Consider the following 23,469-nt stretch of genomic DNA (forward strand, 5'->3'; position numbering starts at 1 on the left):
TCTACTAGCCTGTCTAACCTGTTTAATTAACTTTTGAGGAATGTGTAATAACAGTTCAGCTGTATAGTAAGTTATAAATTAGGGTAGTGATTAATAAAATCTATTCTTTTATAAAATATGTTTGACTAATTCAGCAATAGCCAGTCTATAGAAATTTTAGACTAAATTTGTGTGTATCAACAAAAGTTACACTTGAAATCTGACTGGTATTACAGTAAATGTGTACATTGGTGAGAACAGATGTCTTTACTATGTTGAATTTTGTAGCCCACTGTTACAGTTTGCTTTCTATTGCTGTGATAAACACCATGACCAAAAGTAAATTAGGGTGTTCAGCTTACAGTTGTAGTCCATCACTGAAGAAAGCCAAGGGAGGAATTCAAGGTAGGAATCTTGAGGCAGGAACTGAAGCAGGCAGCATGAAAGAACACTGCTTACTGGCTTGCTTCCCATACTTTATCCAGCCTGCTTTCTCATAGCACCCAGGACCACCTGCCAGTGGTGGTACCACTCACAGTGGGCTGGATCCTTTCATATCAATCATTAAGAAAGTGCCCTACAGGCCAACCTTATAAAGGCATTTTCTTAACTGAGGTTCCCTCTCTCATATGACTGTAGTTCATGTCAAGCTGACAAAAAACAAACAAACTAATCAGCATATCCATGAGCATAGTGTGTTTCTCTACTTAAGTCTTCTTTGATTTCTTTCACTTGCATCTTGTAGTTTTAACTTTACAGGCAATTGTACATGTTTTGTTTTTTTTAAAAAAAAAAAGTTTTAAATGTTTGTGTGCAATAGTATTCTTTTAAAAACTTTCTAATTATTCTTTGATAGTATGTTAAGTACAACTGATTTCTATATGTTGATCTTGGGTCCTGCAATCCTCCTAAACTTACTTATTTATAGGAGTTTTATTTAAAAGTTCTCTGGGATTTTTATACATAATCAATTATGTTTTATGTAAATAGGGACAATAATACTGCTATCTATATTTTTTAATCTTATGTTATCATAGGCAAGACTGCCAGTGCTATACCAAATAAAAATAGTTAAGAAAATCTTGTTCCAAGTCTTAATAGTGTGAAAGCATTTAGTTTTTCATCACTGAGAGACTAACTGTAGGGTGTTATTGATCTTTTAGAATGTTATTTTTGAGACAAGGTTCATGTATCTCATGATGGCCTTGAATTTGCTTTGTAACAAGGATGCTGTCAATTCCTGATTTGCCTGCCTCCAACTCCTAAATACTGAGCTTCTAGACATATAGCACCACTCCTGATTTAACCTCAAGGGTTTTGTTTTGTTTTGCTTTAAGATATCAGATTGAGAAGTACCTTTCTATTGCTAGTTGAGGGATTTTCTTTTCTTCACTTCTTCCCGTCCCTCCCTCCCTTCTTTTTTTTTTTTAACCATAACTCATTGCTTGTTGTAGTTAACGTCTGTGATTAGCTCTGCCATAACCATTCACATACATTGTTTTGTTTGAATATCTGTTTTTCTGTTCTTTTGTGCTTATATTTATAAATTATTAGATTATATGGTAATTCTGTTTGTAAAAATTTGAGGAAGCACCAAACCATCTTCTAAATCAATGTTAGTGTTAAAATTTCTCACATCCTCAACATTCACTACTTTTCTCATTTTATAAAGATTTCATTTTTTAATTATGTGTACTTGTGTGTCTATGTGTAATGCAGGTACCCACAGAGTCCAGAAGAAGGCACTGGATCCCTCCAGAGCTGGATATTCCAGGGGTTTGTGAGCTGCTTGACATATGTGCAGGGAACTCCTGAGTCATCTCTCCAGCCTTACTTTAAAAACGAAAGATCCATATTAGTGGATGTGAAGTGATATCATATTTTTATTTTTATTTGCTTTTCCTTAATGGCTAATAGTATTAGTGTCTTTTGTGCACTTACTGGCCATTTCTATATTTTCTGTTTCTTTTATTTATTTTTGTTGTGGTGGGGATGTAAACTAGGGCCTTTCACATGCTAGGTAAGGGCTCTACTACTGAGCTAAATATCCAGGGACTATTTGCACATTTTCTTTGGATACATATCTTTACAGGTCTTTTACCCATTTTAACACTGAGTTGTCCTTTTATTATTGACTTTAATATTTCCTTGCATAATCCAGTTATAACTCACTTATCAAATATGATTTGCAAATATTTCCTCCCATTCTAAGCATTATTTTTGTTATTTCCTTGATACACCTTAAAGCTCAAAAGGTTGGTGGATTATTTTAAAAATGATTGCTAAACCTATAGTTATAAAATTTTGACTTTTGTGTTTTCTTTTCATTTTGTATGTTATATCTTTGATCCATTTTGAATTAAATTTTGTATGTAATATGAGGAAAAGCCCAATTCCATTACTTGTTTTTCATGGGTACAGCCAAGTCTTCCAACATCCTGAAGAAGCTAGTGTCTACCAAATCAAATGACCATACATTTATGGGTTTATTTTTGAACTCTCATTTCTATTGCACAGATCTTTATATCTGTACTTATGGCAGTACCACTCTTGATTATGTGTTCATAGTATTCCAATTTTCTTTATATTCATATTTGCTTTGTATGTCTTTTTTCCATCCTTATTCTTGTAACCTATGCTATTGTTTTTGAAATGTATTTATTATAACAAAATATAAAAGTATTCCTTTCTTTTTATATACAGTGTGATAGTTTCTGGTTTTAGTATATTTAGATAATTTATATCTAATATAATTATTTATGTTTAGTTACAAATATATCATTTTATATTTTTCTTGTATTTTTGTTCCTCTTTCTCCTTTTATGCCCTAATTTCTCGATTTTAACTTTATTATATATAGTCATATAATATTTTATTGGTTTTTCTAAGTATCAAAAATGCATGTTTAAGTTTTCACTGTCTTTTAGATAAGTATATGCCAGTTGGAGACAAATTCAAATTCTTTTGAATACCTTTATGGGTGTGAGATCTTTCCTTTTTTTCTTTATTTGTTGTGGTAAATATATACCCAATTGAGTTTTATTCAGCAACAAAGAAAGAGAATAAAATTATGTCATCAGCAAGAAGATGGATGCCACTGGGAATAAGCCAGACTCAGAAATGCAAATATTGCATGTTTTCTGTCTTTTGTGTAATATATATATAAAACACATAATAGTATACATATATGAAAGTAGAAGCAAAACTCTCTGTAGGAAGGAAGGAAACTAGCAGGAGGAGATGATGAAGGGAGAACATATGGGGGTCTTTCTTTCTCATCCTTTTATTTTTCTAGTTTTCTGAGCTAGAAAGCTCAGATATCTCTTTTTGGTTCCTTAACCAGAAGCCGTCAACTGTTACTTCTGAACCAGATCCTCTTCCTTTGATTTTGGCTCCTGAAGGCTTCTGTTGCCAGTTATTGTCTCTGCCATGGATATAGCTGAAGCTGGGGTATGAAAGAATGGAGGAAAGGAGTGGAAACTGTTATTTCTCCCTACCCTCTGAGCACTAACAGATACCTTTCCAGTTCCCAGAGGCACAGCATTCATGTCCAAGTTTCAAGCTATGCTTTAATACAGGTTAGAGAATCCTACAAGGGAAAAAAGGTAACCTCCCTATCATTACTGGTCCTTTGAATTCTGGTGATTTTCCTTATCTACGGGTTGTTTTACTTACTTTTAGAAATTTCAAAGGACTAGGTTGTAATTTTTGTCAAGTTTTTTTTTCTTTTGTCAAATCACTGAATTTAGTCAAGGATAAATAGTAAAATGTGAGCCAGACAACGGTGGCACAAGCCTTTAATCCCAGCACTTGGGAGGCAGAGGCAGGCGGATCTCTGTGAGTTCAAGGCCAGCCTGGTCTACAAAGTGAGATCCAGGAAAAGTGCCAAAACTACACAGAGAAACCTTGTCTCAAAAGAAAAAAGAAAAGAGTAAAATGGGTTCACTTCATGTTATCCAGAACTAGACCTCTAGTAATAATTTAATTCTGTCAAAAACCATTAGCTTATAAACTTACTTGTATGTTATGTTACAATCTTTACATCACACAAATAACAAATTATGGGTTTTTGCTTTGTTATTAATTGTAGCTATGAAACTGAAATCAATATAAGAGAGACCAAGTTTCTAAATGAAGTAATTATAAACTTTTGTTTTCTCCACCTCCTCTGAAACACATTCATTATTATTCAGAAATGGTATGTTCCTAGATTCTTTGTCTATCCTCCATAACATAACAGAATGAGTATGTATGACATAACAGAATGAAACAGAAGTAACTAGAAATATAATACATCTTCTAATTAACTCTTTCTTGAGACCATATAAAATGTCTGTATCCCTTGTATTGCTTATACTAAAGGTATCATGTGGAGATGATCTCAGATAAGCATAGATGTAAGATATACAAAAGACATCTTTCAATCATAGATGTAAAACATATGAAATACTTTTGAGGTGATCTCAGCTCTGACCACTTTTCTGGCTAAAACTGATGTATCCATACACGAGACAATTTCTAATTCCATGACACTAAAGAAAACTATCAGAAATAACATATTATTATTACTTCACAAAATTATGGAGTTATTGAGCAATAGATAACTAGAACAAAGAAGTTCCAATGAAGCTGACTTTCCACACAAGATAATTAAAATCAAATTATAATGTTTACTTCTTTATAAGTATATGCTATTAAATTATAAATTAAATAACAGAATAACCAGATTAAGATTATCTTTAGAATAACAAGTTATGAGTAAATGAATATTTTCTTTTATTTGTGTATACCTTTGGTTTACACAATAAGCACCTGAACCAATCAATATATCACTGATCTCTCTCTCTCTCTCTCTCTCTCTCTCTCTCTCTCTCTCTGCCACACACACACACACACACACACACACACACACACACACACACATGCTTGTCTCCATGAAACTTTTAAGAAAATTCCACGTTTTCAAAAAGCAAAAGAGAGAAAAAACACTGCTGAGATAGCACACGGATTTCAGGTGGAATATAGAAATTATTTGTAAACAGAGATCTAATTGCAGATCTTAGGTGTTCTTGAGCTAGAGTTCACTGTATTACATAGAACAGATACTATTACTTAAAAAAAACTGGATTATTCTCCTTTCTATTAATATAATTTCAGGGAAAAGAAGCCCTTTTCAGAGCAATGAATTCAAAAGCTCACAGTTACCAACAGATTCTGTTTTGCCCTTCTCTGTTTCATATCAATTCCATTCTTTCATATAGTTACCTTCTTTACATACTAGCAGAGCTCCAATGAGGCCTGAATTCAAATCTTTCACCAGATCCACATGAGAAAGATATGAATAGGTGAGACATGGAGGGTCAGAAGCCATTGGACCATTCTCTTTCAGGACCTGCCAAACATAGGTATGACTTTCACCAGGAAAAACTTTATCGTCTTCCTTCTCCCTTTGGCTTGTCTGATCTTCATATTCAGCTCCTAAAGAAAGAAGGTATAAAATGTTCTTTTTTGTGTCTACTGTCACCTCAGAACATGTCAAACTCCAATTTGTTAATGGATTCTACACAATAAATAGACTTCCAAAATGTTGAAAGCTCTCACCATAAAGAAATGATAAAATGTTCAAGGAGATAGATATGTTCAAGTTGTTTTAAATATTGCACAATATGTATCTATTTTAAACATCATATATTATACCATTACTATGTTATATATATATATATATATATATATATATATATATATATATATATATATGATAAAATAACTTTAAAAGCACAGTGTATCAAAACATTACACTGTACCTCCAAAACATATGCAACTTGTTGGGGAATATTAGCTTAAGATGTGTTACATTCATTTATGCTGTGGGATATTTGTTTAATGATGCAAAGATGTGTTGCATTCATTTATGTTGCATTTGTTTCACTCTGTGAAGCTGTGTTACTTTGTCTCCCTAAAACACCTGATTGATCTAATAAAGAGCTGAATGGCCAATAGTTAGGCAGGAAAGAGGGATAGGTGAGGCTGCCCGGTAGACAAAATAAATAAGGGAATGGGAAGAGCAAGGAGTGAAAAAAGTAGGAGATGAGGACACCACAGTCCAGCTACACAGCCACACAGATAGCCATGAAGTAAAAAGGAAAGCAAGATACATAGAATGAAGAGAAAAAAAAGCCCAGAGGCAAAATGTAGTTAAAGGAAATGTGATCATTTAAGTTAGAAAAGCTGGCTAGAAAAACAAGCCAAGCTAAGGCCGGGCATTCATAAGCAATGATAAGTCTCTGGGTATTTATTTGGGAGCTGGGTGGTGGGCTCCTAAAAAGTAAAACAAACAAACAAACAAAAAAAACCAAACAAACAAACAAAAACTCCACAACTATAGTAACTATTATTTGTCAACAAAAATTCTCTTTATATTTAAAAAAAACATTAGGATCTGACTTTGATGCCCCAAACTACTGTTTAAAAAAGGGAAGCTCAGAGCAGCACTCAGTAAGCAGAGGCAGGTGGATATCTGAGTTCAAGTCCAATCTGGTCTACAGAGCAATTTCTAGGACAGCTAGAGCTCATAGAGAAATCCTGTCTCAATAAACAAAACAAAACAAAACAAAAGAGGTAGGCGGCATAAACCAAAACCACTGTGAATTCATATGTGTAACAGCCTTCCTTATTATCCATTGCCTCTGGCTTTTGCAAGGTTTTTGTTCTTTTTTTTTTTTTTCTGAAATGATCCCTGAGCATTGGGTAAAGGGGATGTTTATAGATGAGCATCCCACAGTCTCTCATTCTCTGCACCTTGACCAGTATGGGCCGCTATGTTAGTAGATATCTACTAAGTGAAGAAGCTTCACAAAAGATGCACTAATCTATGGGTATGTTAATAAGTCATTAGGAGTAGGTTTAATACTATGTTTATTTAGCAGAATAGTGGTGGATTCTCTCCTAGGGACTATGACCTCTTTAGCACACACATGCACACACATTCACACACACACACACGACTTTTTATAACTTCATTTGAAATATTAAAAAGGAGCAGCTATAAATGGGGATAAACCTTGTATCTTATAGAGGGGATAAACCTTGTATCTTATAGAGGTGCTTGATCACCAATCCTAACATAAGTAATGAAAATTATGTTTTTCTTGAGACCTCTAGATTCTGTTAACCAGTAATATTGCCTCCATTCTTGCATATTTAGCCTAATTCAACTTATTCAGTTCAATAACTAATATGCCCTGGACACATATTCTAAAAATATTTCTTTTAGTTTTTGAGATGATAATTATATCATTCCCATCTTTGTTTTCCTTCCTCCAAACCCTACTATATATCCTTCCTTGCATTTTTCAAATTCATGGCCTCCTTTTTCATTGATTGTTATTACATACTAGGATTGATAGAAAGGTTTTAAAAATCAGGTTTTTATTTAGAGTGACAACACTCTATTTGATGAATGACATAGAAATAATATACTGGTAAAAAATTTATTAATGGTTCTGAAGGAGGTTCATCAGATAAGAGTGCTTATTGTTCTTGCAGAAGACCTGGGTTCAGTTCCCAACACCCACATAGTAGCTTACTACTACAGATAACTCCAGATCCAAGGGATCCAATACCCTCTTCTGACTTCTGTGGGTTCTCATGTGCACATGGTATACATGCATACACTCAGGCATACATGTATAAACATAAAATAAATAAATATTTTTAAATTTTCACTCATTTACTTAAATATTTACTGAGTTTTTGTTCTTTATCAGGCTCATCTACAAGCTGAGAATATAAATAAGTTTATACATGGAGCACAGAGATTTTACATGTATAGAGAAAAACTATTTCTTGTTCTTCTTGGCAACTATCAGGCTTCTTCCATGAGGTTTATGCACTTGGGAGTTTCTGCACTAATATAGGGAAACATTCAGAAGCATACAAATATATCTGTCTTTAAAGAGTCTCTTCCAATTCCATCTCTTTCATTAGGCATTACCAAAGGGTGGGAAGTGTCTTGATTATTTGGCCATATTAATCTGAAAACTCCCAAGTTAAGGCCTTTCCATTTCAGAATGAGAACTTAGAGTATATAATATAGAACATATGCATCAATAATTTATTGATGATTTTCTTGATTTGTAAATGCTATAGACTATCTTGAAAATACTGGAGTCAAGTGGCATCCCATTCACTCCTTTCCTACACTGTGAGGAACACAAACAGTGTTAAACAGAAGCTAGCTGGAGTGGGGGCTAGGGATCAATACATTATTTTAATGATCTCATCTTTATCTTCTGCTAACTGGCTCTTAGCAACATGAAAAGTTCTTTCCTTATAAAAGTCAGAATCTAAAGAAAAATGAGAATTCCATTTCATTTCCATACTATGAGATTTGATCTTCCTTTGAAATTCTTCTGGGAAGAGGAAGGCTGATATGAGGATTTTTAGGACTCTCAGCCTGGCTCCACAAGGGAGAACATAGAGGATTAGAATAAAAGCAGCAATATGTTGTAGAATATTAGTTTAAGATGTGTTACATTCATTTATGCTGTGGAATATTTGTTAATGATGCAAAGATAAGTTGCATTATTTTATGTTGCATTTGTTTAACTCTGTAAACCTGTGTTACTTTGCCTGCCTACAATACCTGATTGGTTTAATAAAGAGCTGAGCGGCCAGTAGCTAGGCAGGAGATGGATAGGTGGGGCTGCCAGATAGAGAGAATAAAGAAGAGGAGAAATCTAGGGGAAAAAAGAGTGAGGAGTGAGAAAAAGAGGAGAGGAGGACATCAGGGTCCAGCCACCCAGCCACACAGCCAGCCACTGAGTAAGAAGGAAAGAAAGATATGTAGAATAAAGAAAGCTAAAAAGTCCAGAGAGAAAACATAAAGAGAAATGGGATAATTTCAGTTAGAAAAGCTAGCTATAAGCAAGCCGAGCTAAGGCCGGCATTCATAAGTAAGAACAAGTTTCTGTGTTTTTATTTGGGAGCTGGATGGTTGGCTCCCAAAGAATTAAAAAAAATCCAACTATAGCAACATCATAATAGTACTGGATGTTTAGCTTACACTATCTGCCCTAGTTAGTTTCCATTATCAATTTGACCCAGAGTCACCTTTTGTTGTGATAAAATTGCATGAACTAAGGCAAGTTAAGTAAGAGTTTATTTTGGCTTATGGTTCCAGTGGGCTAAATATCAATAATTGAAGGGAAGACATTGACACATATATCTGGAGAAGGTAGTTGAGAGATAACATCTCAATCACACAAAGGAAGTAGAAAGAGCTAACTAGAGGTAGCAGTGGGGGTATAAAGCCTCGAAGCCTATTCCCGGTGACATATTTTCTCCAGAAAAGCTCTATGTCCTAACAGTTCCATTACCTCCCCAATCATCATCAATTGATGATCAAGTGTTCACATACATGAGACTATGGGGGACATTTCTTATTCAAACCATTATAATGTCCATTTTGGGGGTCACAAGGAATCCATGAAGAAGTAAGAACTTCACTTTATCCTAAAAGTTACAGGATTATCTTGTAATAATAGATCCTTTCTCAGAAACTTTAGAGTCCTAAAGGAAGAAATTTCTTTTTTTGTCCTAGCTTAGTTAGGTAATTCATCTCAAGGCCAATTAACTGTACCAAGAAGATGGGATACATGGATCAACTGCTTATCTCTAGACCAATCACTGTAACCATGGAGATTTGGGCTTTAAAAAGTGGCATATTCTGTTTGAAATATATTTAGAAGGAACAAGTTTTTAAAATACAGGGTCTTACTTTATAGCTCAGGTTGGCCCAGAAATTATAGTGATCTGGCTCAGCCTCAAGAGTGCTGAGATTAGAGGATTAGAGGTGTTTACTATCAAGCTTTATTAGCAATACTTTGTGGCTTCTCTGCTCCCAATATTAAAAATAAAACATGTGATAGACAAGAGCTGTATCAGTGATCTATATCCCTGCTCCCATAAGAAGTAATTCTAGGGCCGGTCTATGGTGGCGTACCCTGTAATCCCAGCACTCGGGAGGCAGAGACAGGTGGATCTCTGTGAGTTTGAGGCCAGCCTGGTCTACAGAGCTAGTCCAAGATAGGCTCCAAAGATACAGAAAAACCCTGTCTTGAAAACACCCCCCAAAAAAGTAATTCTAATGGGTGAGGAGCATATATATTATTAGGAAGAAAAGGCATTGTTCTTACACAGAGCAATGACTGTATGCTAGGTATTAAGTTATATGCTAGGAAACAACAAATGCATAAAATGAGCCTATCTTGAAATATTTATATTCTAGTAACTTTGAGATACAAATGGTAGAACTAACATCAGAGACTGAATGCTAGAGGCGGCAACCGAAGATCACTGTGTTTCTTTGTTTCTTGAGTCTTTGCTTTTCTTGGGAATTATTTATAGGAGTTTATATTAATGTAACTCTCTTTCTTATGTGACAAGACCTTTTCATAGGCAGATTAAATAAGGCTGATGTTCCCCCTCCCTTTATAGCTCTTCCATATTTCTCAGCATCAAGACATATAGGAAAAGATTTCATTATCATCATCTCCATCTGTAAAAATCAAAGTAAGTTTTCAGTGGCTATCTTTGTCATAATGTTAAAGAAGTTTGCCCAAGAATGAAACCAAAAAGAAGGAATAAAGAGGAGAGACTGTGAGAAAAATGATGCTGAAGGCATTAATGAATCCTTAGTTCACCAAGTTCACTTCATGGAATTTTCCAGTTATACAAACAAAATACAACATTATATATACAAATCTTTGCACTGTAGAACAGTGGTTCATAGCACAAGTTTTAGGGTTGGATAGGCCTAGTTGTGGATCTGTTTCCACCACTGGCAAGCACCTTGAACCCAGTCCATATAAGTAATTACTGCTGCTATTGTTATTAAATTTCAATACATTTATATCCAAGAAAATTGATACAATTCCAAGTGTGACATTGTTATGGTTTAGACATGTCCCTCAAGTTTCTTGTGCTGAATTCTTTGTCCCAATGTAATGGTATTGAGGCATTTAAGAAGGAAAGGTTAATTTTGGCTCATTGTTTCAGATGTTTACATCTATGATCACTTCTTATACTATATGACATGGAGCTGTCACAATAACTGATGCTCTTAGAACTCAGAACTATTAATTATGTAATCCTCTTGCCTTGTAAGGTGTCAAGCTAAGTGTTTTATTTTACAGAAATCCAAAGTGGGCCAGGTGGTGGCGGCGCACGCCTTTAATCCCAGCACTCGGGAGGCAGAGCCAGGTGGATTCCTGTGTTAGAGGCTAGCCTGGGCTACCAAGTAAGTTTCAGGAAAGGTGCAAAGCTACACAGAGAAACCCTGTCTCAAAAAAAAAAAAAAAAAAAACAAAAAAAAAAAAAGAAAAATGAAATCCAAAGTGGAACATGCCCTTATTACCAAGAACATGCTTCTCATCTTTCTACAACTAGAATGACAGGACAATAGGAGATAATTTGACTTACCCTCAGAAGCTTTCCAGTAGGAAACACCAACAGCATGAAGACTGACAGGATGAGAAGCCATGTTTTTAAGTGTAATGACCACAGTGTCATGAACCTCAGTCCAAATGGTAGGACCCAGCAGACCTGTTAAAATGAGATGTCCCTCAAAAGTTACTTGAAGGATAACATACCAAAAAGCCTGTCATTATAAAAGTGAAGGTTAAAGTCACAGAGGAAAAGCATGTCACATTGAAACTGATGAATAGCAGTTATGCTTTGCACTAACCCTAGCCCAGCCTCAGGGTTGTTCTGAGGAAATATTTCTGATAAGTCACTCAGTGTTTCATTAATTCAACTATCTAGGAGAACAACATTAAAAGCAAATAAAACAAATGCCAAAGTCTTGATGCAATTGGCATAGTTGAATAATATGGCTGAAATAATGTGAATGGCCAGCAGAATAAGAATAAATAAGATTACAGATATATACAGGGAACATAATATGTAGGACCTTATGAGAGGGAGGGAGGAAGGGAGGGAGGGAGGAAAGAAAAACAAAGGGAGATAATAGGTGATTCATATGATTGAATTTAGATTATGACAAATGGATAGTTCATAACACAGAAATCAAGAGGAAATTAAGAGTTATAGTCTGTGGATATTTTTATAAGATGCCTATAAATGGTTTATTGAATGAACTGGAGTCAGTGGCATGAAAATATGAAATAGTTTTGTTGTTCCTAGATGACCACAGTTTTTTAAGCTGCATTCTGTGGAATTTTTCTTTCTTGTACTTTGATCAAGCATAAATCTTTCCTAGTCATCTTCAAATATTAACAGTTGCTAATGTTTTTATAAGTTAAAAATTTCAGACCCTTTTAATGACAAACTTTGATGTCCTCTGAATCTATTTTTTATTATTCATTTTATATTATGTGTATGTGTGTTTTGCTTGCATGCCTATGTGCACCACATGTGTGCTTGGTGCCCAAGGAAGTCAGAAAAAGGTTTTGAATCTAGAAGTGGAGTTCCAGATGGTTGTAAACCACCATGTAGGTACTGGGCATTAAACCCGAGCCCTCTGCAAGAGCAACAAGTGCTCTTAACCTCTGAGCAATCTCTCCTGACCTTCTGAGCCATCTCTCCAGCCTGATGTCCTCTGAATCTTAAAGCTCCATTTATCCTCTGGCTAAGTTTTGAATAGCTCAAAAAAACTTCAGCAAGTAAAAGTACTTTTATTGTCAGCTTCATACATTTGCTGACTTCTTTTCCTAATCCTCAAGTGGCCTCCCTCCCATCTTTGAGTAGAGAACGTACCAAAAATGTTTTCCCATCCTCAAAAGTAAATCTTGTATCTTCCTAGCCTTCTTTCATATAGGCTGCAGCAGAGGGGTCATGAGCCAGGGGTTAAAGAACCAGTTTATGGCTACTACATGAAAAAAAAATCTTAATCAAGGCTCAGCACTCTCTTTAAATATGAGAGTATTTGTCTCCTACAATTCTCAGCAACAGTTCTAAGACAGGTAATGGTGGTTTTGCTCAGTAGGAGGGCACTTGCTTAACATGTACAAGGCCCTCGGTTGGATCCCTAGCATTGATAAAAACATTGTTAATGAAATAAATATCTTAAGATCTTGTTACATGCTTATTTGACATCTAAGTGGAGATAAGGAGTTGATATTTAGAGAAGGGGTAAAAATTAAATAGAAGTGGAGTTATTAAAAACAGATGAAAATTTAAAGCTTCAAACTATAGAAGGTAAAACTAGATTGAAGAGAGAAAGAAAAGAAAATAATCCAAGTCCAAGCTTGTAGAAGCCAAGCGGAGGAGACAGAAAGTCTAGCCAGTTTAAGGACACCTGATTAAAGAATATAACCTTTGGTAACCACCCTCTGTAAGTACAGCCCTGAGGTTAGGGATCTTTGCTAGGAAGTGAGGTACCTAGTATCATAATTAGCATTCAATATTGTTTTCATTACCCATCCAGGGTGGCCTGGGCTTGGCAATGTTGAAAAGGTGGTCCATGTACTCTACAAACACAGTCTTTTTGTACATGATGGAGGTGTTGAATGGAAATGATGATGGCATTCTAGGAAGAAATCTGGATGAAGAAAAGGAAATGTCATTCATTTTGAAGGACTTTATTTGATCCCACTTCAAAAATCAGCTGGAAGTATTTTCTTTCTTCTCACTTTCCTCTATTATCTACAAGCAAATTAGAATTTGCACATGAATCCAGAACTTGCTTCCTCCACTTCCCTATAGTTGTTGATATAGATGTTGCCCTGCCTCTCCACAATAATTTTCTGCATGCAAAAGAAAGAATAAAAATGAGGAAAATGCAGACAGTAACCTTTGTGTGTTTGTTCAAAAGCTGTAAAATCAAGGTCAGCTTTTGTTCAAGCATTTACTTCATCAAGCAGGACCTTAATCTACCCTAAGCTATAAAAATCATATAAAGATGAACAAAAACTATCAGTATTTTAACCATGTCAGTTGGAAGTGTTTTTTGTCTAATTTGGTTTAGACAATTTACTGTAAGCTATAAATGCATAGAAACACTAATCCCTAAGCTGAAAGCTTAAATGCAGCAACTGTATTATACACAAAGCTTGGGAGCAAGGTTATAAGACCTCTTTCATAAAGGGGCTGGAGAGACGGCTCAGCAGTTAAGAGTAATTGTAGCTTTGGTGGAGAACCCAGATTCAATTCCCAGAATCCATGGGGGCACTCTAAACTGTCTATAACTACAGTTCCAGGGGATCCAACACCCTCTTCTAGCTTCTGTACACATGAAGTGCATATACATACACATTCAGGCAAAACACTCATATAGAAAATAAAAATAAAACATTTTTTAAAAAGATCTCCTTCATGAGACATACAGATACCTAAACCATGGAGACACAATGGTGACCATGGGAAAATTCATCTGGGCACATAACATTGTAGAACCACCCAGCAGGTCCCTGTGTTTGTACCCCAAAGCTATAAAAAGCAGTGTGAATGACAGATGTGATGGATAAAGATGTGATGTCTGAACGCTTTTAGCAAAACATAGAACTATATCTGTCTGCCTATAGAACAAACTCTGCCCTGCCCTGCCACACATGTATGTGCAAGTCCTCTGCAGTTACATACCACAGGACCCATAAGGGATGAACAACAGAAAGGAGAGAGCCTAACACAGAGACACACCAGAGAGAAGGCTGTACTCTTTCAGAGGGAGGCTCTGTGCCTCCTAGAGTGTGTAAATGTAGATGTGAAGGTTGAAAGTTGTAGCTGAAAGAATGAAATATATTTCCTCCTAAGAAAGGTAACTCTGGAAGGGATCTCTCAAGTGGTGGCCAGCTTTGGTTCCATTCACACAAAGAAAAACCTGTTAGAACAATCCAGTCATAGAGGAAGACCTTAACAGTCTTCTGTAGGATCTAGCAGTCAAATACGTTGTTTTTAGAGACCTCTTGTCAAGGACTCTGACCAAGCAAGGCAAAGTAGAGCTGACCTCACCCCTACAACATTCTGAATTTAATCCTGAATTTTACTCCATTCCAGTGTTTCCAAGATACCTGAGAGCCAGTTGACTGGCTCTGCCAACTGAAGGCCTTGACAAAAGACTGGCTGTGGGCCAAGGGTCAGGGGTTGATAAGGAAGCTCTTCCAGTAAATAGAATTTCCTTACAGAGAAATGATTGGGGGAAACTGCATGGTCAGAGGGCTAAGACAACTGTATAAAGAGGGTGCCAAGGGCCCCTCTAATCCTCTTTTGCCTCATCACACTCGTGGCCTTGCAGGAGATACCTGATGATGATCAATTCCTGGGGAGAGGCATGTCCCTGGGCTTATATAGATGGATCCACATCACACACTAGTTTAAGATAAAAGTTGACCATTAGTATACCATAACACATTTGTTGATGGCAATGATATATAGTGGTAGAGGAAAAAATGCCCCCAATGTGTGAAACTTTAACCAATGCTACTAATTGTTCAATATGTTAAAAGATAAATTGCGCCCGGCAGTGGTGGCGTGCGCCTTTAATCCCAGCACTCAGGAGGCAGAGCCAGGCGGATCTCTGTGAGCTCAAGGCCAGCCTGGTCTACAGAGTGAGATCCAGGGCAGGCACCAAAACTATACAGAGAAACCTTGTCTCAAAAAACCAAAAGGAAAAAAAAAGATAAATTGCACAGGGTTCAGTTATATACAGACTATGCCTGTTATATCAGATTGTGTTCAGCAACAAATGTCTTTGTTTTCTTGTCAGTAGTCTAGTAAGGGCTAGAAGAACAGTGACATAGATTTCTGGTATAGAGACATATTAGTGAGTGTAAAGAAGAAAGATCTTCAAAGCACATGTTAATTCTATCAGAAAATTTCCACTGTTGAAGAAACACAAAACAACATAGATAAAATGTCTCACAATCCATGCTAACTTTGTTTCCTCCTAACTTTTGAGGATGTTGTTTGTGTTTCCCTTGAAACTTGATATATAAAGTCTGCCAAATGTACTTGGCAATAATTATCCCTGACATGAATTGTTCTTTCAATTTTTATCTAAAAAAAGTTGGAAAAACCATTATATTTTCTGACCCTTGCTTACAAGAAGCTGAGCAGCTGCAGGAACAGATAATATAAATTTGAATTTCCTTAGCTGTTTATTTTAAACCTTGGCAGAGACTGTCAGGAAGTTAGAGTCAGCTTATCCTGTTGTCAAAATAATCTAGATTATAAAATGTTAACATTAAAACAAAAAATTTGTTTTTTTTCTGGTAAATCCATGTGACTTCCTGCTAATGAATTATTTACTTCATTAAATCCATTTTTAGTGTGTGTGGTACAATTTGTGCTCGTGTGTGTGTGTGTGTGTGTGTGTGTGTGTGTGTATGAATATGGAGGTCAGATGTTGATGTTAAGTGTCTTCTATCTCTCTCCACCTTATTTTTATCTTTTTGTGTCTGTGTGAGTATATACCACATGAGTGCAGGTACCTGCAAAAGCCATAAAATGGCTTTGAATCCTGTAGACATGGAGCCACAGGTGGTTGTGAGCCATCATGTGAGTGCTGGGAATTGAATTTGGGTTCTGTGCAAGAGCAGAAACAGCTCAACCACTGGGCCATCTCTCAGGATTCTACCTTCTTTTTTGAGACTTAACTTGGAGCTCATGGATTCAGATAAGTTTACAGATAGAGTAAGCTCCAGGGATTTGCCTATCTCTGCTTCACCAATGTTAGAATCTTTATGTGGGTGCTGGTGATCTGATCTTAGTTTTTCATGCTTGTAAAGCAAGCACTTTACTGTTTGAGTCATTTCCCAAGCCTCCTAAATAAAATTTTATACCAAAAGTATCATTCATTGTGCCAGGCCACTAGAAGTTATAATACAAAGCACTTTGTGATATATAATCATCTCAATATTAATTGTTAACAAGATCAAACAGATAAATGGTGCTGTGGGATGTGCTGTATGTTAAATGTATTACTCTAATTGGTTAATAAATAAAACACTGATTGGCCAGTAGCCAGGCAGGAAGTATAGGCGGGACAACAGGAGAGGAGAATTCTGGGAAGTGGAAGGCTGAGTCAGAGAGATGCCATGACAAGTGAGATGTAAGGTACCGGTAAGCCACAATGTGGCAACTTATAGATTAATAGAAATGGGTTAATTTAAGGTATAAGAACTAGATAACAAGAAGCCTGCCATGGCCATACAGTTTGTAAGCAATATAAGTCTCTGTGTGTTTACTCGTTTGGGTCTGAGTGGCTGCAGGACTGGTGGGTGAGAGAGATTTGTCCTGACTCTGGGCCAGGCAGGACTGGAGAAAACTCCAGATACAAATGGCGCCCAACTAGATAACAAGAAGCCTGAGCCATTCAGTCAAACAGTTTAAATAATATGATTCTGTGTGTTTATTTTATAAGTGGGTTGCAGGACTGCTGGGGCTTGGCGGGAGCTTGAGAGAAACTCTCCAGCTACAAAATGGACAACTTTTCAATAAGACACCAGGTACCTGATCCTCTGGGCTACTACTCAGGGTACTCAACAGCAGGATATATAAACTATATAATGAACCTTTATCCCTTTCTCACACCATACACAAAAACAAACCACAAGTGAGTCAAAGACCTTAATGTAGGAGTTAAAAATATAAACTGCTTAGAAGAAAATGAAGCCTAAGATATGACAACTATTTCTTACATATGATATTAAAAATATATGTAACTAAGGTTAAAAAAAACCCATAAATTGGACTTAATCAAAATGAAAGACTTTGAGTTTGAAAGAATACTATTAGAACTCCTACTCATCACTGCCCCAGTTGCAGGCCAATAGGAAGATTACTGAGGCAGGCATCTCTACCAACACCCCCCATTGGACCCTGCAACCTACAAGAACCACTCCCTACTTCAAAGCCACCTTCAAACCCACCCATCCCCATGAAACCTTGGTGGGTCCCTGTGACAGAATCCACCAGCTCTGATTGGGCCAAGGGTTGCAGGCCAGCAGGGAAGACAGCTGTGGGTGGGCCTCCCCACCAACACCCCCCATTGGACCCTGTAATGTACAAGACCCACCCCTACTCCAAGCCCACTCATCCCCCTGACACTTCAGTGGTTCCCTGAGACACAGAATCTTCCAGCTCTGATTGGACCAAGAGTTGCAGGCTGCAAAGGAAGACTCCTGAAGGCAGGCCTACCCACCAAACCCCCCCATTAGACCCTGCAATCTACAAGAACCTCTCCCTACACCAAACCCACGCATCCCCCTGACACTTTAGTGGCTCCCTGAGACACAGAATCTGCCAGATCTGATTGGAGCAAGAGCAGCTCCTTGAGACACAGAATCCACCAGCTCCAATAAGACTAAGAGTTACAATTGAACCAAGAGTGGCCCCCTGAGACACAGACACGGCAATCACAGACTGGACCAAGAGAAGCTTACTCAGACAAGGTACCTATTGCAGGAAGAGATGGGTAGATGCCAGTGCAAAAATACAACAACATAAAGAGCAATATGGCACCACCAGAACCTAGTGATTCTACAACAGCAAGACCTGAACATCACAATGGAGAAGAAGCAGAAGAAAGCAACCTTAAAAATAACTATGAAGATGACAGAGGCCTTTAAAGAAGAAATGAAAAAAATCCCTTTGAAATTGAGGAAAAGATAAACAAAAAATTGGAAGAAATCAATAAATCCTTTAAAGAAAGCCAAGAAAACCAAGAAAAAGCAATTAAACAGGTGAAGGAAACAGTTCAAGACCTGAAAATTGAAATAGAAACAATGAAGAAGACAAACTGAGGGAATGCTGGAAATAGAAAATCTGAGTAAATGCACAGGAAGTACATATGTAAATATAACCAACAGAATACAAGAGATGGTAGAGAGAATCTCTGGTATGGAGGATATGATAGAGGAAATAGATTCATCAGTCAAAGTAAACACCAAAACCAAAAAAGTCATAACACGAAACATCCAGGAAATCTGGGACACCATGAAAAGGCCAAACCTAAAAATAGTAGGGATAGAAGAAGGAGAAGAATACCAACTCAAAGGCACAGAAAATATATTCAACAAAATTATAGAAGAAAACTTCCCCAACTTAAAGAAGGAAATACCTATGAAATTACAAGAAGTTTACAGAACACCAAATAAACTAGACTCCCCAAAAAAAGTCTCTTAACCACATAATAATCAAACCATTAAACATACAGAATAAAGAAAGAATATTAAGAGCAGGAGCTGGGCGGTGGTGGTACACGCCTTTAATCCCAGCACTCGGGAGGCAAAGGCAGGTGGATCTCTGTGAATTCGAGTCCAGCCTGGTCTCCAAAGCGAGTTCCAGGAAAGGTGCAAAGCTACAGAGAAACCCTGTGTCGAAAAACAAAAAACAAAAACAAACAAACAAAAAGAGCAGCAAAGGAAAAAGGCCAAGTGACTTATAAAGGCAGACCCATTAGAATAATATCCAACTTCTCAATGGAAACTCTGAAAGACAGAAGATCCTAGACAGATGTTATGCAGACACTAAGATAACACGGATGCCAGCTCAGACTACTACACTAAGAAAAATTTTCAATCACCAAACACTGAGTGCACAAGATATTCCAAGACAAAAACAGATTTAAACAATATCTACCTACAAATACAGCCCTACAGAAAGTACTAGAAGGAAAACTCCAACCTAAGGAAGTTAGGTGCACTCACAAAAACACAGGCAATAGATAACCCTACAGCAGCAAATCCCAAAGAAAAAAAATATACATACACTACCAAAAGATAATAGGAAGTAACAATAACTTGTCATTAATAACCCTTAATATCAATGCACTCAATTTGCCTATAAAATGACACGGGCTAATAGAATGGATACAAAAACAGGATCCATCCTTCTGCTGTATACAAGAAACACACCTCAACTTCAAAGACAGACACTATTTCAAAGTAAAATGCTAGGAAAAGACTTTCCAATCAAATGGACTTAAGAAATGAGCTGGTGTAGCTATCCTAATATCTAACAAAATCGACTTCAAACTAAAATCAATCAAAGAGATCAGGAAGGACATTACATATTCATCACAGAAAAAATCCACCAAGATGAAGTCTCAATTCTGAACATTTATGCCCCAAATTCAAGGGCATCTACATATGTAACAGAAACAATATTAAAGCTTAAAATGCATACCAAACCCCACACACTAATAGTGGGAGACTTCAACACTATTCTCACCAATGGACAGGTCTGCCAGACAGAAACTTAGCAGAGAAATAAAGGAACTAACAGATGTTATAGCTCAAATGGATTTAATAGATATCTACAGTACATTCTACACTAACACAAAGGAATATACTCAAGACCTGATAGAACATTCTCTAAAATGGACCACATACTCGGTCACAAAGCAAATCTCAAAAGATACAAAAATTTGGAATAATCTCCTGTATTTCATCAGACTACCACAGCTTAAAGTTAGATGCCTACCATCTTTTGGAAAATGAATAATACTCAACTGAATCACCAATGGGTCAAGGAAGAAATAAAGAAAGAAATTAAAGACTTCCTATAATTCAATGAACATGAATGCACAACATACCCAAACTTATGGGACACTATGAAAGCAGTGCTAAGAGGAAAATTCATAGCACTAAATGCCCACATAAAGAAGCTGGAGAAATCACACACAAGCGACTGAGTTAACAGTACACCTGAAAGCTCTAGAACAAAAAGAAGCAAACTCACCCAGGAGGATTAGACACTAGGAAATAATCAATTTGAGAGCTGAAATCAATAAAATAGAAACAATGAGAACAATACAAAGAATCAATGAAACAGAGTTGGTTCTTTGAGAAAATTAACAAGATAGATAAACCCCTATGCAAACTCTCCAAAAGGCAGAGAGAGAATATCCAAATTAACAAAATCAGAAATGAAAAGGGAGACAACAGGTAATAAGAAAATCCAGAGAATCATCAGGTCATTACTTCAAAAATCTGTATTCCACAAAACTGTAAAATCTAAAAGAAATGGACAATTTTCTGGATAAGTAACACATACAAAAATTAAATCAATATCAGACAAACAACTTAAGTAGACTTATTACCCCTAAGGAAATAGAAACAGTCATTAAAAGTCTCCCAACCAAGAAAAAGTTTTTTTAAAAGGCCAGGCCCAGATGGTTTCAGTGCAGAATTCTACCAGAATCTCAAAGAGCTAACACTTCAAATTGTTCCACACAATAGAAACAGAAGGGACTTAGACAAACTCTTTGAGGCTACAGTTAACCCTGATACTCAAACCATACAAAGATGGACCAAAGATAATTACAGACCAATCTCCCTCATGAACATTGATTCAAAAATATTCAATAATATACTGGCAAACTAAATACAAGAACACATCATAAAACAAATCCACCATGATCAAGTAGGCTTCATTCCAGAGATGCAGGAATGGTTCAACATAAGAAGATCTGTCAATGTAAACCACCATATAAACAAACTGAAAGAAAAAAACCCACATGATCATCTCATTAGATGCTCAAAAAGCATTTGACAAAATCTAACATCCCTTCATGATAAAGGTCTTTGAGAGATCAGGGATACAAAGAACATACCTTAACATAATAAAGGCAATTTATAGCAAGGCAACAGCCAACATCAAATTAAATGAAGAGAAAATAAAGCGATTCCACTACAATTAGGAACAAGAGAAGCTGTCCACTCTCCCCATATCTATTCAATATAGTACTCAAAGTTCTAGCTACAGCAATAAGACAACAAAAGTAGATCAAGGGGATACAAATTGGAAAGGAAGAAGTCAAACTTTACCTATTTGTAGATAATATGACAGTGTACATAAATGGCCCCAAAAATTCTACCAGGGAACTTACAGCTGATAAAACAGCTTCAGTAATGTGGAAGGATACAAGATTAACTAAAAAAATCAGTAGCTCTCCTATATACAAATGATAAATGGGATGAGAAAGAAATCAGAGAAACATCACCCTTTACAATAGCCACAAATAATAGAAAATACTTTGGGGTTACTCTAACTAAGCAAGTAAAAGACCTGTATTACCTTTAAATGTCTGAAGAAAGAAAATATTAGAAAATGGAAAGATCTCCCATGCTCATGGATAGGTAGGATTAACATAGTAAAAATGGCAATCTTACCAAAAGCAACCTACAGAGTCAATGCAATCCCCATCAAAATCCCAACACAATTCTTCACAGACCTGGAAAGAACACTATTCAACTTCATATCGAAAAACAAAATACCCAACATAGATAAAACAATCCTGTACAATAAAGCAACTTCTGGAGGCATCAACATCCTTGACCTCAAGCTCTAGTATAGAGTGATAGTAATAAAAACAGCTTGGTAATGGCATAAAAACTGACATGTGGACCAATGGAATCGAATTGAAGACCCTGACATTAATATGCACACCTATGAATACCTGATTTTTAACAAAGAAGCCAAAACTATACAATGGGGAAAAAGAAAGCACCTTCAACAAATGGTGCTGGTATAACTGGATATTGACATGCAGAAGATTGAAAATAGATCCATATCTATTGCCATGCCCAAAATTCAAGTCCAAATGGATCAAAGAACTCAACATAAATCCAGTTACACTGAACTTGATAGAAGAGAAAGTAGGAAGTAGCCTTCAACATATTGGCACAGGAAACCACTTCCTAAATATAACACCAGTAGCACAGACACTGAGAACAACAATTAATCATTGGGACATCCTGAAACTGAGAAGCTTCTTAAGGTAAAGGTCATAGTAAAATGAGACAAAATGACAGCCTACAGAATGGGAAAAGGTTTTCACAAATTCCACATCTGACAGAGGGCTGATCTCCAAAATATATAAAGAATTCAAAAAATAAAGAACTCAAAATGCTAGACAGCAAAATACTGAACAATCCAATTAAAAAAAAATGGGCTGCAGAGCTAAACAGAGAATTCTTAATGGAAGAATCTCAAATAGCCAAAGACATTTAAGGAATTGCTCAGCATCCTCAGTCATCAGGGAAATGCAAATCAAAATGACTTTGAGATACCATCTTACACCTGTCAGAATGGCTATGATCAAAAACACTGAAGACAGCTTATGTTGGAGAGGATGTGGAACAAGGGGAACACTCTTCCACTCTTGGTGGGAGTGCAAACTTGTATAGCCATTTTGGAAATCAGTATGGCAGTTTCTCAGAAAATTGGGAATCAATCTACCTCAAGACTCAGCTATACCTCTCTTGGGCATATACCTAAGGAATGATCAATCATACCATAAGGACACATGCTCAACTATGTTCATAGCAGCATTATTTGTAATAGCCAGAACCTGGAAATAACCTAGATGCTGAAAGATGAAGAAATGGATAAAGAATATGTGGTGCATATACAATGGAGTACTACTCAGCAGTAACAAACAATGATATCATGAAATTTGCAGGCAAATGGATGGAATGAGAAAATATCATCCTGGGTGAGGAAACCCAGACTCAGAAAGACAAACAT

The 23,469-nt window shown here is 36.4% G+C and overlaps 1 protein-coding gene across 1 annotated transcript in view; it reads right to left on the reverse strand.

Annotated features, from left to right (window-relative positions):
- Positions 1 to 23,469, reverse strand: part of F8 (coagulation factor VIII) — a 186,458-nt gene that overhangs the window by 149,735 nt on the left and 13,254 nt on the right. Inside the window, exons 2-4 of the mRNA XM_036175252.1 lie at positions 13,419 to 13,540; positions 11,461 to 11,583; positions 5,245 to 5,457 (exon numbers count right to left, since the gene is read on the reverse strand). Coding sequence (XP_036031145.1) covers positions 5,245 to 5,457; positions 11,461 to 11,583; positions 13,419 to 13,540 — 458 coding nt within the window. The remainder of the gene's footprint in view (positions 1 to 5,244; positions 5,458 to 11,460; positions 11,584 to 13,418; positions 13,541 to 23,469) is intronic.

The sequence above is a fragment of the Onychomys torridus genome, chromosome X, assembly GCF_903995425.1.
Source record: "Onychomys torridus chromosome X, mOncTor1.1, whole genome shotgun sequence".
NCBI lineage: Eukaryota > Metazoa > Chordata > Mammalia > Rodentia > Cricetidae > Onychomys > Onychomys torridus.